General features: G+C 33.3%; 2 protein-coding genes across 4 annotated transcripts; both read right to left on the reverse strand.

Moving 5' to 3' along the window:
- Window positions 1–856: 856 nt before the first annotated feature.
- On the reverse strand, window positions 857–7,956 carry LOC122840139. 2 transcript variants are annotated; one of them, XM_044132344.1, is made up of 7 exons: window positions 7,876–7,956; window positions 5,634–5,804; window positions 5,196–5,254; window positions 3,864–3,906; window positions 2,748–2,827; window positions 2,570–2,674; window positions 857–1,674 (listed from the first exon to the last, which is right to left on the reverse strand). In XM_044132344.1, the coding sequence occupies exons 1-6, from the start codon at window positions 7,886–7,888 to the stop codon at window positions 2,582–2,584; spliced, it is 459 nt and encodes a 152-aa protein (XP_043988279.1). In that variant the 5' UTR covers window positions 7,889–7,956; the 3' UTR covers window positions 857–1,674; window positions 2,570–2,581. The 2 variants fall into 2 exon arrangements, with proteins under 2 accessions (XP_043988279.1, XP_043988278.1); XM_044132343.1 differs by having other exon boundaries at window positions 2,570–2,827.
- Window positions 7,957–8,744: 788 nt separating this feature from the next.
- Window positions 8,745–16,847, reverse strand: LOC122840141. 2 transcript variants are annotated; one of them, XM_044132345.1, is made up of 8 exons: window positions 16,788–16,847; window positions 16,323–16,389; window positions 15,396–15,560; window positions 14,850–14,978; window positions 14,065–14,098; window positions 13,584–13,610; window positions 12,652–12,867; window positions 8,745–12,089 (listed from the first exon to the last, which is right to left on the reverse strand). In XM_044132345.1, exons 2-8 carry the CDS (start codon window positions 16,350–16,352, stop codon window positions 11,836–11,838), a joined length of 855 nt encoding a protein of 284 aa, XP_043988280.1. In that variant the 5' UTR covers window positions 16,353–16,389; window positions 16,788–16,847; the 3' UTR covers window positions 8,745–11,835. The 2 variants fall into 2 exon arrangements, with proteins under 2 accessions (XP_043988280.1, XP_043988281.1); XM_044132346.1 differs by lacking the exon at window positions 13,584–13,610.
- Window positions 16,848–16,890: the final 43 nt, after the last annotated feature.

Genomic DNA, 16,890 nt, shown 5'->3' on the forward strand with positions numbered 1-16,890 from the left:
ATACCGAGATGAAAGCATGAGTTGCTGCCAAATTCCTATGTCTTGAGACTTGACCTGTAGTTAGTTTGTAGGTGAGAAAGGAAAGTACTCCGAGTATGTCTGCTTAGCTAAATAATGTCAGTGACAGATATACTTAAGAAAATTTTAAATGGAATAAGCAACTAATTTTAGATTTTGTTTTCAGCTCGTCTGTTGATCACTATATCTTTTTGTGAGTTTACCTTTTATTAAGAGTGAAAAGCCCCTTTTCTGGTCTTTGTCTTGTGCATTATGGAGGGATGGGTTCGTTTTAAGTCTAAATGGCTGCAAATCAGTATTCAACATTACTGACTGATGACCAAATGAGGTAACTGTAAAATGTTAATCATTGAGTTCATGGTATGCAATTCTTTGACTTACTACATGCATATAGTATTTAGTAACCCCATTTGTATTTCAATCCTTTTTAATGAGTGCCATTCTTGGTGGAAGCAGGTTTAAATGTAAACCTTTAATAAGAACCATTCAAGAGTTTTGTAAACCTTACAGGCATTGCTTAGAAATGTTTTTATTAAAAATGTTCACTGTGATAAACTTTAGCTGGCAAACCATCTAGAAATGTATATTTTTGTTATGAACTCTGTTCTGTTTTGGGTTTTCTTTTAGCAAGTGAATCATCCTTAACTGAAACGCATTCAGTTAGCAGCTTCTTGGGAAATGAAAAAGGGATAGATGTGAATAGATGAATGGAAATAGAAAATGAAAATGTTAAATTAAGGAAAATAAGGAAATGAAAAAAAGACAGGTAGAAATAAATAAATACAGTCATTTTTGATAAATTCACATATTAATGAAGAAATATAAATAGGAATAAAGATGCCAAGTACCCATTTATTTCATTTTGACTAAAGCGGCTTTACATATAGCTCTCAATACAAGACAGTTTGCATGGAATGGATGTACAGCAATTCTCTTGAACTAATAAGTTATTTACATAATTTATGGTATTTGGTTGTACAATAAAATACATCAAGAGTAATTGAAATGTCTTTAGTTGCTCTTACAATGGAAAAGAAGGAATGGTGTTCTCCATGATTTTGTTTTATTCCAAAGCTGTTAAAAAGATTACAACAATTTCAAACTTTATTTTACTTTTTGAAATTGTACAGGTGGAATTAGAGAGTTTGTACTACATTCAGATTTTTCCCATAATTACACTTCTTTAAAAACTAAGCTTCCTGGCACTCACAACAAACACAAATAAAAGGGAAATCAAGCAGAGATCCAGTTGGCCTTTCTCACTGGTATTAAAATCACTTATTCAAGATACAAAAACTTTTGCACAATCAGTTCAAAGCTTTAAATATGGTATAAAAACTGGTTAATACTATTATTAATTACCAGTTTTGTGACAATTACTTCACAGGCACATATTTTAGGATGGGGTGTGATTGCTCTCGCTGAGATTAGATAAAGGCCAAATAATGAAGTCATATAATTTTTTCTCAATGGCTTCGATTGCCTGATCGTTTTGTTGACAAGTCAGTAATCCTGGTACTGTCTCATGGAAGAGAACATGAACATCCAGCGTAATGTTGTCATACACTTCAGACCATTTTGTTCCTGCAGTTGAATAGTGAGGATCTCTGGTGTGATGCATCAGAACCAGAATCACTGGTTTCTTCAGTGTTGAGACTGAAACACAAAAAAATAGATTTAGGGTTTTTGTTGTTAAATCTTTGTACACATAAGGTCAATAATTTCTCTACTCAGTTTAATCATAGAGTTCTACAGGTAGTAGCAGCAACAAGACCTTACTGACAAGTAGCAACTGGTAAAGTTCTGATGTTACAAATTATAAGGAGACAATAACAGCATATTCACATTTGCATTCAAAGTTATAGCATTGTGTTTAAAACTAGTAAGTAAATCTGAATGTTTTCATAATAACTACATTTTTTCATACACAAATGCAACTGTATTCCAAATCAAAACATGCATTAAACTCCTTTAGTCTACAGAAAGTGAAGAAAAGGGAATATTTAACTTTTAAAAGATTTTGTCAGTATTTTATTTCCTAACCAGCAACATTTGCTGTATACCTTAAAACACTGAGCAATATTAATTGCATATCTACCGTTTCTAAAGATTGGTTTTCATTGGTGTTAAATTACTGATCCACATTTGGCACCTGCATGATGCCTGTGCTATCATGTCTCACTGGTTATTGATCCAAGGCTGATGTTTTTAATGCATAGTTGTATTTCTGATTATTATTGTAAAGTTTATATATTCTTAATAAGCGAGTCTGCATAAAGCAACTACTAAAATTCTCTTAGTTCATAAGTTAGGTGGGGGAAGCACCCATTTCCTGTTTTCAAGTGCAAACTCTTAGTAAAACTTAATGTTTCTGTTTACAAGATAAAAATCCACTATATTTTCATTGATCAGGAAATCGCTTTGAGAAGGATGAAAGAACATGGGAGAAATAACACAGCTCTAGATATTTGCTTGTAAAATATTCAATCAATAGTTTTTAGGATGACCATAATTCCTGTAGTGACACAACAGAAACAGGGATTTCCATTACCTTTTGGATTTGTCATTGCTGATTCCACATCTGACCCAACGCGTGAGGTAATTGGACAAAACACAATGACGACCGAAGATTCCTCTGGACTTTGTTTTTCCTCAACTGTAGGGGTCAGCCAGGAGATTAGCCAGGAGATTGGCCAGGGGATTAGCCCATAGTTTTTGTTAATCTTCACCTTTTCCATTATGGCTTCATGGGCACCAAATGTCTGTCCAGTGGGGAATGGGAAGATCTTTACTTTGGGCCACAATTCACCTTTAAATACAGAGAAAAAATGGAAAAGGTTAAGATTAATAACTGTTAAATATTTACAAGCAAAAACAGACAATGAAATGACTTAAATGTAATCTCCAATTTATATCAGATAAATTGGATAAAAAAGTCCCACTTATATACAGCTATACAAAATCCAAATCTGCCCAAATTTAGTTCAGATCCATTAAGTTCATTTCACACTTTAATAAAACACTTTTGATGTTTCTCAAATTGTTCTGACACTTGGAAAAATGAAAGATTCTGGATGTGCTTCACAGTCTTTGGCCCTTCCTTTTAAAGTGGAAAGAGCTTCATAACAAATAGTAGCAGCAACAAGACCTTACTGAAATACTGAAAGGAAAATCAAATCTTTTAACAGAGTTATGCACTTCCCTTCCCACAGCACTCTTCTATTCATTTTGCTACCAAAGCTTTTTGTGATGTTAGAAATTAGGCAATGAACATAATTCCAGTGCATGATGAATGCAGCTTTGGATAATGGCAAGCTTAATGCAAAATTGATCAGAAAGCAACAAGGAATGGAAAAAAAGTATTCTACCCTTCTACTGACAACTTTCCACAATGAGAGGCTGTTGATCTTTTAACCTCTCTACAAATTGTGGTTCTTTGTAAACAATGCAAATGTCAAGAAAATCTTAGATGGAACATTATTTCTGGTTCATCAGATTCACTGTAATAAGTGAGAGGTTTTAGACATACAAATGCTTCAAGAAAATGTTCTGAGTAGTTTAATTGTGTTTACATTTGTGCATGCAGGCTATTGCAGCTTTTCAGTGTATTGTGTGTTTATTTCCTCATCATTTATTTTACAAGTAGACTATACAAGTATTTATTCATCGTGGAGTCATTTTCTTAATAAGGTATATAGAAAAAAAAAATCAGGTTAGATGTAGAGATTGTTAAAATATTCCTTTGCAACAGAATTGTTTTGAATTTTCCTCTGACAATATCAGTGATTCAGCCCATTTGTAAGTTTAAGATGAAATGCTGTTTTAGTAAAAATAAATGTACAAACCCCAGTAAGAACTTGCCGGTTGTGATTCATTTTGAGGCTGTACCTGCACACAGAAATAAAAATGTAAAAAATGCACATAAACAGAAACAAATGCAACTTTACAAGCTGCCAGCTTGAAGTTTTTCAAAGGCAAGTACTCTAAAAGCATAAACATTCAGAATTGTTGTATTCTCACATCAATTTCACACAAACAGAGTAGCGATGACTAGAATCCAGAGAGCAGGTTAGTGTTGTTTTTGAAGGGTGAAAGTTTTTCATTTTGTTTTATTAGTTTACTAAACTTAAGTGGCTCTGTGCAGCCAATTCATCTGAACAGAGCATATTAAGTGGCCAATGTGCAAATGGTTTTCTTGTAACATTTGGGCAGAAAATGAGAACATTTTTACTGCTCAGTGCCGAGAGTCTGATAGTTGATATCAACAACAACCTCATTACTATCATTAGCTGGTCGCCTGCAGGACAGCAGGCACAGAACATAGTAGAAGCAAAGAAGAAACCAAAAACTGACCAGAAGCACCACTAACAACAGAAATAGCTGCAACATAGGCACCAGCTACTGTAGGAAGAAAATATGAATGGAAAAACCAAAGTGAGTAACAAACCAGCGGTACTTGATGGCTATTTCCATTTCCACACAGAGACCCTTGTTGCTGCCTCTTATCTGGACTTGACTTTAGTCTTACCTTAGTACTATAATCAATTTTTCTCAGAAGTTGGAACTCAGATTTCAGGATGAGAAAACACCTGCATATATAATCCTGAAGGTTTAAAACTTGTGGCTGGATATTAATCCAAGTTTAAGAAAGGAAAACACATGCAGAAATAAGATAATTGGTCCAAATGAGATGAATCTAGAAGTAAAAAAAATCAGTTTATTTTTTTTTTTAATGGCTACGACTCTTACAGTACCTATTAAAGGACATATAAAGGGTCAGCCAGAGGTATTGACCACAAAGATTTAAGTCAATCATAACAAAAATAAAAACAAATTACATACAAAAAAATAATCTTGTTAAAATAGAAATATTAAAACTGTATAAAGCAATAAAACGTTTGTGTTAAAAAGTATTCAGTTTTGGGTTTAAATTACAACAAATTATTGACAAAGTCTTCATTGTGATACCTTCAAATTTGAACTTTACAATTAATGACTGTTCTTAGCACACATATGTGTGCTTAAATCAAGGTTGAGATACTCAGAATTAATTGACCTTTATAATATCAGTTGATTTCAGAACAAAACCCAGTTTCTAAAGCTTCTTGCTGATATACCCCATGATGCATAGAAGACACCAACTTATTACCAGAAAGAAGAATATGAGTGTATCTTACTGAAGGTGCTGATGGTCCAGGATTTGGCAATTCTTTTGTATGTTCAAGTTCTTCAATCACTGAAGGACAATGAGAGGACAAAGCATGTGTTTTTTATTTTATAATTTATTCCACATTCAAAGTATACTAACAGAAGCCAGAGACATTTCCTTGAGGAAGTTTGAAATTATAATTTAATGCCAGACTTCTGTGTAGTCCTGTTATCCCTGCTGCAAGTAAGCAAAACCTTCATGCCAGTATGTTTTGTGAAATAATTTGGTTTCTGTGTGCAAAACAAATTAATGATATTGATCATTGATATGTGTAACAGCACCTTGGGGTATTTTTAAAAACAAACAATTTCATAGGGGAGCTAATAACTTTGAACTGAAGATTGAAAAGAGCATCAGTCCTAACTGCAATATTGGAAGGGGAGCAAGAAAAAATCCACATACTCACTTTTACTTTTGTCTGAGCTTTCTTCATTATGGCAAGTCTGTTTCATGTCAGCTGACTTTCCTGCTTTTTCATCCGCATCTTTTTCTGTTTCTCCTCCTGTGGGACTGATGTTATTTAGGCATGGCTCCTCTTTCTCAGTGTCACAGGTTTCGGGGGAATTCCCTGGAGGGTCTAGAAATTTTCCATTGACATTGACATTGTAACACAGAAAAGAGGTCAACAAAGCTGTTAGAACATTTCAAATAGAAACAGGTTGTGCCTGGAAAAGCTTGATATGATCAAACGGAGACAGACGAAGAATGTAATATTCCATAATACTACAATACTAAGAAATTTGAAAGTTATACAAGACAATGCACAAAAGAATGTAATGGACTAATTTAAATATTGTTGTGTCACTCTATTACCAAAAATTGCCAAAAGTTTATTCACATATAAGTGACTTAATGTAATTCATAAAATAAAACCAGCTAAGTTTAATTGTACTTCTTTTTTATTTCTACAGTATGATAATGTATCTGAAATTTGAACAAAAATGCATTGTATCATTGTTTTCTAAACAAAGACATGAAGCTCTTTTTAATACACTGCTTTCTAAATTAGGTATATAATAATAAATAAGTTTGATTCAAATCAGGTTAAATGTTTAATATTAATCAAAGGATCAATGTTCTGTTGGAGTCAATAACTTGAAACTACTGGTATTCAATTTCTTAATACAATACTTCCCCTGTGAAAAAAACTGCTCATCATTAATCCGATTATACTTTTCAAATTACTCTTTATTATCTTTCTACATTATAGTATAGAAAGATATAATATCTTTCTATACTATAAAAAAAATAGTATAGAAAATATATTTTTATTATTTTTCAAAACAAACAACATATTTTATACAAAATAGTATGTTTGAGAGAAAATTAACTTATGGTTCAATGCAAGCATTTTATGTACAGGGATATACTTCAACATGCTTGATGAGATTTGTGGGGTGTAGAAGTAATACATTTCCTGGCCTCCAGAGTCAGAGTTGCCCTGGGTTTTTGGTTACTTCTCTGATTCCCTTCTTGCCTTTAAGTTTAGTTGGACAACCATTTGTTCGTAGGTTGTAGTTAAGATGTAATCTATGTTTTCAGATTATAGATTGACTATGTGAGATACTCAAAACTCAGGGTAGTAATTTATGGACTAACTGGAACACCCAAATCAAGCTTTTTAGTCATTTTTGTGTGGGATTGTGCAGGGTGAATGCACCCGTTTGACTCGTGTTTCCATGATCATGTGTGATCATGGAAACGTGTGATCATGGGTTGATGGTGACCCAAACTGCAGCAAGATGATATTGTCGAGTGAAAAATTATGGACTTAACTGAAAGCCTCACAGAACTCAGAGAAAAACACAGAAATCAGGACGACAGCGACAGTATAATAGAAGAGTCCGGCAATGAGCGAATGAGATCAAGAAGGCTAAATACTGTGAAGATTTGACTAAAACATGAAGACCAGGGGAGCACAATAAAACAGATGCAGAACAGCTGGAGAGTATCTAAGCACCGAACTGCAAGAAGATAGAATTAGTGAAGTAAAAATAAAACAAGACTTAAATAATACACAACATGAACAGAGGACAATCTAACCTAAATGAACATGCAGAAGTACTCTGAAATCTGTTGAAAAATAACTAAGATTGTCCTTTCAAGTCTCATAAAAATGTTTCCATTCTGTTTATTTTCTCCCTTTGTACAAACTTCAAAACAACATTCTCAAAAGAATACAAGTTGTAACCATTATTTATTGTTCAGTCATAACTAAAGTTATGGTCTAAGCTATGTGACAGTTTAACATAAAGTAATAGAACGCTTGTCTATAAATTTAATGTTAAACTTTAAAACATAGGTGACCATAAATAACACCTGCGAAGAAAAGGGCTGTTATAGCTGTATAAAATCTATATTTTATATATTCTGTTGTGGTTCACTGCTTAATGTAATGAAGATTTCCTGTTTAACATAAATATATTTAATGTTTAGTCATGACAAACAGGAATGGGTTTGTCCCTGTAACAGGGTCGGCAGATGAAAATCAGGCAGGAAATAGACATACTATAAGTTACAAAACAAAGACCGAAAGTAACTTAAGTTTATCATATCCTGTTTATGGTTCTCACAAGTATTTTAAAAACATAAATACAGAAAATATACAGAAAACACTAAGCTGGAAAATATGAGCAAGAGAAGAATACCTGAAGAGCTCATGGTGTTCTGTTGTTCTGGCAGATCCGTGTTTTGGTGTTCTGCAGCGTCTCAGTCTTTATATAGAGACCCCGCCTCAGCCCATCACCATGTGACTTACAATAAACTCTGCAGTGCTGTGAAGCAGCAGCAGCTACTTTCAATTTACTTTCACTTTCAGTCTTTTAGGGTGGTGGGGTTCACTCTAATTTCAGAAGAACTATTGCATATTGCAAACATCACATTATCAAAAATCAATGCATATGACATTTTCTTCTTTTTTAGTCAATCATTTTCCCCCTTGTATTTCATTTGTTTTGTCTTGTCTCATTTCTGCTTGTGTTTGTAATAGCTTCTTCTTGATTTGTCTGTAAAGCACTTCAAATTGTCTTGTACACAAAATGTGCTACACAAATAATTTTTCCTTGCCTTAAAATAAAGAAAAAAATATCTCTGATAAAAAGAACTATTGCATGAATGTTTTAATTTCGTAAAGTATAAATGAAAACAAATAAATTAGAAACGTTTAATCTTTTCAATCTCTCACTTTCCCTATTAGAGACAAACATCTCGGTTGAATAAATGTTATTTTAAGTTTCAATCTCCCAGGGTGATAATACTTTTTGGCTGGATTAGAGAGCAGAACAGAGCATCCTGGCTGATCAGAAAGTGAAAGTAAATGATTAGAAAAAGTGGTTTATCAGATTGCAGTCTCATAAAGAAGGTTAATATTTAAAGTGAGAGCTGGATGGTTGCAGTTTCACTTCAAAGAAAGGTCAACACCGCAGAAAGTTGGCTGTGTAATTTTTTTTATTTTCAAAAATATTTAGTTCTATATTTCAGGAATATTTTGTGGCAATAAAGGAAAACATGAACGTGCTGCTTAACTGACTGATTTTATTTAGTAAAATGATATTCTGCTTTAATCTGTTTAGTCTAGGTTAATAACAGAAAATACACCATTAAATGATGACGAAACACTGAACACTGACAGGTGGCAAAGTTTTACAGCAAAACCAGAACAAGCAAACTGCACTGTTAAACATTCGAAGGCGTTAAAGGAAACAAAAATTCACCTGCTGCCTTGGAAATGCAAGGGAAACAACAAACTTTTTTTTGTTCTAACTCAGAAACTAAAGTTCATTAGGTTTATTGAACATCTTAGCACTCTCAAACAACAAGAGTTATCTACACACTGTTTAAGTTCTGATAGTTCACTACATTTATTTACTTTAGACGTGTTAAAAACTGTCACTATGTTGTCACAGTACAGTGGGAGAGATAATCTGTGGGGAAAAATAAACAAACAAATAACCAGAGCAAGATTTTCCATATTCTCCCAGTGCTACTATTGCACTCTACAGAAATGCATTCTTGGTATCACTGTCAGTCATAATCTACCCACTGAGGAGGCTGAGGTCTTTTGGAGTGCAGGGGAGATAAATTTTTTTCACAGATTATTCAGCTCATATACTGACAGGACAATTTTAATGTAAAAAAAAAAAAAAATTCAGAAAACTCTTATTTACAGAGTCTAAAAATATTTCAGAAGTTCGTTGTGACATGTTTTCTTACAGGATTCTTTCATTTGAAGAATATTTAAAATCCTTCAAAACATTTTTTACACACCTGTTTTAGTGTAATTTGTGAATATACAATTAAATTTTTTTTTTCCTTCAATGATTATTATCTTTGGATGTTAATAAAAAACAATTCTGCTAGTTGATGATACCTGCTTTGTTCCCATGATAAAATTAATTTGTAGTAGAAAGGCATTGGCATATTTCATACAGTGAACATTAGAATAAGTACACATGCAGTTATACAGTTATTGAGAAGTAGTTTCACTCCAGATTTACATAAAAGTAATAGAACGACACAGTACTTAAAGTAATTCAGACGGACAGAGAGGTTGAAGATAGTAGTGATATTACTGTTATGAAAAAAAATTTTATTTACAAAGTACACATGGGATAATTGGCAACAGAGAGCAACTCAGGAAATAATGGATAAAAAGGTGGGCTTGTAAACAGAAGCTCTTGATTATTGACAAAAACAGGTGAGATGGTGAGAGGGAGGGAGAATGGAGATGGTACACAGGAGTATGGAGGAGGAAAACAATGGGCAAAACAGGAATCTGTTTCAAAGAATAACGCAAGAAATAAATAAATATTAAAGGTAATCCAACTAAAATAACCAAAACTAGACAGAATCACAACAGAAACCAGGCTGAGAACAAAAAATAGCTAAGAACACAGATAACAATTACTAAAAATCCAGAAGAACCCTAAAAATAATCAAAGATTCTGACAAAAATATTAGAAATTATGCATTTTTTTTTTTCAATCTGTGACATGTTTACATAGTCACAGATTGGTTTTCTTGAGATAATATTAAAACAATATCAAATAAAAACATAAGAACAAAAGACCAAATACTCCATTCCTAACATCCTTATATGTCACAGCATACTGAAATATAAGCAGAAAGCAAAGCAAAAGATTTTCATCCACTTCAAAATTTTTTCTTCCTTCAGTAGAATAGACGGCATAAAAACCCACCGGTTACATTATTAGGTACACAGTAATAGTATCAGAATGACACAGTGTTCTCAGAACTGCACAAATGAAACAGATTTTAGGAGGTTTCACAATGCAGCTCCATCTTCTCACTCCTGCATGTGTAAGATCTCTCTGGGTGCTCCAGCAGCTTCCTCACACAGACTTAAAAAAGTGTGCTAGGTTAATTAGTCATTTCATTTTCTGCAGGACTAAGTTAATGCATGCATGGATGTTTGTCTTTAGTGTCTCTGTTTTGCCCTGTGAAGCACTGTTGAGCTGTCCAGGAAATACCCCACCTCTTATCTAATGATGCCCTTATGATCCAGATAATGAATAAGCTGGTATAGACAATGGAAGGATTTTGGTCCATAATTATATGATAGCAGCAAGTGGTGATGCAGATTTATTAGCCGCAAACCAATTATGTAGGGCGACTATTTTAGTAGTCGATTAATCTATCAATAATTCTGATTTTGAATTGACTACGTAGCAAAAAAATTAGCACATTCTGCAGCTTTTTCATTTATTTACGTTTTTTTTATGCATTAGAAATATATCAAAAGATGCAAATGAACAATTCAATTCCTGTTTGAAATAAAATAACATTTGAAATGGTTAATAACTGGACAGCAAAAGGTGCTTTATAGTTTATTTTATTTTTTACAGATTTGGAACCAATTAAGCTAAAGATGCAACTTGAGGAGTTCTGGGTGGAAGTGTTTACAAAGGTTTTTATTTTTTTATCTTAAATGTTTATATTTTTTGTACAATTTTGGCTGAATTACAGCTGAGGGTGTTGTTCTTTCAGCAAATTATCTTTTTTAGAGTATCTATTCTCCAGTTAATCAATTATTAAATTAATTCATTAAGCGTAATGAACAATTATCAATCCATTATGATTAACCCGATTAATCATTTCAGCCTTACAGCGACATGAGTCTCCCATTCCACTACATCCCAACGCACCTGGACTGAGATCTTAGAGTGATCTTGTCATCTTGAAGTGTTAGTTGTCAGATTACAATTATTTTAAATTCGTAATGTAATGTAGTTACGGTTTTGGAAGTAGCCATCAGAGTATGGGTAACCTGTGATCATAAAGGAGTGGACATGGTCAGGAATCATAATTCGGTAGGCTGTGGTGTTTAAATAATGCTCTGTTGGTGCTTCCTGTTCTGGGCTAGTAGGAGTTTCCTCTTCTGTTGCTATAGTCCATTTGCTTTATGATTCAACATGTTGTGTCTTCAGAAACTGTATGTTAGACATATTTGGATTTTAATAAGTGGTTAAAGAGCTACTGCTTAATTTCTATCATCTTAAACCAGTCTATTCATTCTCCTTCTGACATTTACTCAACATTTCTCCCCAGATAGTTGCTGCTAACTGAATATTTCCTGTTTCGTAACATTCTCAACGAGGCTGATGGTGTGTTAACATTCCAATGGCTGGCTTTGAATGTTTATTTAGCTCTTTTTTAATAATCTCAAAAGCCTCCTCATTTTGTCTACATTTCAATAATCCTGGTTTGGTCTCATGGAACAGAACATGAACATCAAGAACAACATTTGGATAAACTTCAGACCAGATTGTTCCTGCAGTTGAATACTCGAAGTCTCTGGTGTGATGCATCAGAACCAAGATGATTGGTTTGTTCAGTGATGACACTGAAACAGAAGACAGATGTGATTAGATCACATTTAACAAATCACTTTTTTCTCCAGTTTAATTATTAAGGTATGCAATAAAATTATCTCTCCAAGAACGTGGTTGGAATTCTAGAAATGTCTCATTTTTCTGCCTTTTGATAGAGCAAAATTTTTAAATTCTCACTGGTGGCACCCTTCTACTCAATTTAGGCAAGTTTTTGGCTCAACTTTTTCTTCACCACAACTTACTACACACATTACCACAGAAAGATTGCCCAGTCTGTTTGTCTTTGACTTATTCAACCTTACAATCACTTATAAACAAGACACCAAATTACCCAAACTTCTTGCCTGGAGACAGACGCTGAACCTCAAAACAGAACTGAACATCTAGTTCTTAAATATGGAGGTTTCTAAGAAGTTTCTAAGTGTCACTGTTATTTAGAATGTTTCTTATTTTTACAGTTAAAAATATGTAACAACCAGTTTCCATACAAGGTGGGAAACAAAGTTAAAAAATGTCAAACAACCTCAAAAGTTTAGTTGTAATTCCTGTACCGACAGGCAAAATTTCTATTACCCATTTCATCTCTCATGGTTGACTCCACGTCTGATCCAACACGGGATGTGATTGGACAGAAGACAATGACGACGTCAGAATCTTTCAGGTTTGTCTCCTGGACATGAAGTGTCTGCTGTTTGTCCAGTTGTTCCTTCACTTGATCATCACCACGAAATGTCTCACCAGAGCACTTAAAGGAAACCTTCACTCTGCGTAGTGCAGGTAAGGCTAAGCCTGAAAAAACAAGCAGTCACCAGTTATGCTGTGGGGAAAAGTTGTTGTTTGACAGTCCAAAGATTGAAGTTTCCACACCATATTTAAAGACTCTTTTGGCAAAACAGTGATCTTGAAGTTATCTAGTGATCTGAGTCTAAGCATGATTCAGATTTTTCTAGAAGCACTAAAGAATTATATCTTATTCTCAATGTTTTTTAAGAATTATTGTCAAATCTGAAGATGGATTTAAGAAAAACAGTTGTGTACAAGAAAAAAAAAAAAAAAAAATTCATTAGTATTTTTAGAGATGTTTACCAGCTGTAATAGTAGGTGTGGAAGGCACTGCAAACTTGTGAAAAAAAAGTCCCATGACAGAATGAGTAAAATAAAATCAGAAACATGTAAATAGAAAAAAATGACTCAATTATATTAACTTGATAAATGTAATTTTCCATATTTTCCACCAAATATTTATTTGTTAGAGGCAAATATTTGTTTGCTTCTACAGAACATTTGTAATATACCTTTGTGACTTTAAATAGACCTATTTCTGACTTTAATAGCATGGCTGCTGGCAAAAATGTGTTTAAATCCTCACAAACCAGCTCTAATGAAGACTCCTGTTGTTATTTGTCTATTAGAATAAATTCCACAACTATATGTGGGCCTCGGTGTAAACTCTGATAACTAGTGATGTAACTGACCACTGGTTAGTTCTGTTTTAAGGCATGTACCTGTTTTTTCTGATGGGTCTTTTTGTCCTACAAAGAACAGAGAAACAATTAAGACAGGTTTTGTAAAACAAAAGTGTATCATTTTGATTTTAAATCTAGTTGTGTAATAGTACAAAGATTATATCATACTTTTTGCAGCCTGACCTGTTGGTATAGATATTTATTTCAAGAATAGAGACTTTTGTATGTGCAGAAATTGAATTTCTGCACATACATTTTGTACTTTTGTTTCTTATCTCCAAACCTAAGGCAGTTCAATAGTTAATTCTTTTTTAAGTTTTGAGAATTTCACTAGTGAACCAGACTTTAAAAGTTTGTCAAGGTTATATTGTATGGTTCATACTTTTCATATACATTTTTCTAGAATTACTTCTATGGTTGTTTTTATGTTTAATTATCACTCTGAGATTATGGAGTCATATGTGGTGACTTGTGATTTTTGTGTATTTCAGACCAATCTGAAGTAATTAACTTTACAAACCTCTTGGTGTTTTTCCCTTTTCCTCTTTTTCACCCTGCACACAGATTTGTAAACACAAAGTGCAATCATTTACTGAAAGGTGTCCATTTTATTATACCACAGAAAACTTACAAGTAAATTAGCTTTTTTTTATCAGCCATGAATATTGTTCAACCTTGCAGAATTGTTTTAACTTAAATCGTCCTAATTCAAGAACAACAGCAAAACTCTGAGCTTCAACATAAAGAAAACAAATCAGATAAGCAATGGGCTGACATGGGTTCATTTTCTCCCTTGCGTCTGGTGTGTTCAAAGTTGATGTTTTCAGGTAAATATGTAAATGCAGTTAGTTACTCTATTTATTAACTGTCTGATCATTTAATCTCAATAAGGGTTCATTCATTCTAGGAAAAACACATTTTGTAACATCTGTTTGTATACCATGTGATGATGGTGAAAAAAAAAAAAAAGCTAATTAACTGGTTTATTGACAAAATATGTCTGCTGGCTGTTGAAAACCAAATTGGTTCTTTGATGCGTTTCTATCCAGCAGAGAACAGGTTAACTGTTTTGTTGTTGTTTTTTTGTTTTTCCTTTTATCAAACCATTTTACAGAACTTCAGCTCTGATCCAGACATGGTTTTGGTGGTATAGCTGATGTTGAAAAACTCAAACAAGACCACAACACAGAGAAAATCTGTTTCAGACCCAGAAAATGATGCGTTCATTTAAAGAACAGTTTCAGTAATACAGATCTATCAACTTTTGACCTTTAACCTGAACTGAAAAAGGTTTTCTTTACTCACCCCACAAGTTGTGACGGACAGTTTAATTTTGAATTGGCTCTCTTCAATAGTCCTGGTAAGGTGAATGGTCAGCTCAAACGTCATTAGACAATATGGACACTTCACTGTGCATCTTTGTTTCAAATCATCCTGCCAAAGCAGCAGAAAAATTCTATTAAAATACATTGGACACTTTTCCTCTTATAATAATCCTAATCATAAAAATAAAGTTATTACATGTACTTTCATTATTCAAAGCCACCCTTCAGGAGATTTAAGTTCACTGTACAAAGTGTAAGCCACTCTGCCAAGATAGGAAGCCAAAATAAAAACAGACAAACAGCAACCATTAAGTGATTAATGGACTATATAGATACTTCTGTCATCTTGTCTGCCTTTAATATATTTTAGGTGTACTAAGACTTTGGGAGAGTTTAGCTTTTAAAGGAGTGTCTATTATTGAAACAATCCTACAATAAAATCCTGTGACAAATAGGAAAAAATAGACTTGGTGATATACATTCAGAAATAAACCATATCTATCAAAACACTAAAATTTCACCTCACCTGTTGCTTATAGGCAAATCTCTGAATGACAAAGGGTGATTCCTCTTTGTTATCTTCAAATAGTTCCATTTGGAAATCTAACCTGCCATCCGTCTTCAGTTCAAAGTTGACAAAAGACGGAAACGTGCGTCTACATTCTAGACAAATCACTGAGCCCTCCAGACCCTGAAAAAATAAAATTTTTGTGTTAAAAAGATTACTTGAAGAGTGAAACTGATCACTTTCAGGAATCTGAGTTGATCATGTGTCAAGAGCATGCAGAGTTTAAAAAGTTAATTTCTCTCTCTGCAAATTTTTACAGTTTCACTTTCAGACAGATTCAAAATGTCTCAGATCAAACAACTTTTAATATCAAACAAAGATAACTCAATTGATCCAAAAAGGGATTTATTATTTTATTATGAACACTGAGTTCAACTGAGCCAAGAGAGATTGTCACTTCTTAGATATTGTTCTGGATTCTGCTGTTGACCTGGATGTCGTTAATATTTTCATTTATTATTTTGTATTGTTTATATATATATATATATATATATATATATATATATATATATATATATATATATATATATATATATATATATATATATATATATATATATATATATATATATATATATATATATATATATATATATACACACATTCTGAGATTACAAGATCCCTACATTTTAGGGATCTCATAACTTATGACAAATAGGTTATTTGACAATTTATTTGACTTGATTAATGATCATTATATTTATTTATAAGTCATGCTTGTTTTCATGCCTGTTTTCTGTTGCATCTTCGGCAGTAGCAGAAGAAATGAGAAATATGCTCCAATGAAGTCTGATTGATTCTCATGTTTGTAGGCAAAGATTAAAATTATGTCGTCCTTGTGTCATTTTGATCACATGAATACAGGTACAAGAAAAACTAACTTACCTGGTTGGATCCTGCTTTACCTACTGACATAGTTTCTTCTCACCGGCTTCAGTAGAGGTGAAGATACCTATGGTGACAGATGATTGGTTTTTCATGTGGACAAGAAAGACTTTATGTGGGAGTTGTGGTCTCAGGTGTATCTGTCAAATGTGACTTCATAAAGTAACACTCTCTTTATGATCAGAAAATCCAAGGAGAAACTATCTTAGTATGTGTGCAACAAGTAAAATTGAGTTCGTTTGGGCCATATGAACAATGATGCTGAAGTTCCAACTGCAGGTGGAGAGTGAAAACTTTCATTTTTGATTCTGTTTTAAAAACTAAAGCGATTCGAACTTAAAACTGTTCTGAGCTAAACAGAAGAAAGCCAACACGCTACAGTAACACTGACAAAGAAACTACAGCAAGGTTTACAAGATGGAAGAGCAAAAATCAAGTCAGATAAGAGTAGAAAAACAGATTTACCTTAAAGTCTCACACTTCCACTGATCTGGAGTTGTGCCGTTCCCTTCCTGCTGACTTCAGTCTTTATATAAGAAGCTCCACCCAGCGCTGATCACGTGACTTA

The sequence above is a fragment of the Gambusia affinis genome, linkage group LG11, assembly GCF_019740435.1.
Source record: "Gambusia affinis linkage group LG11, SWU_Gaff_1.0, whole genome shotgun sequence".
Lineage (NCBI taxonomy): Eukaryota > Metazoa > Chordata > Actinopteri > Cyprinodontiformes > Poeciliidae > Gambusia > Gambusia affinis.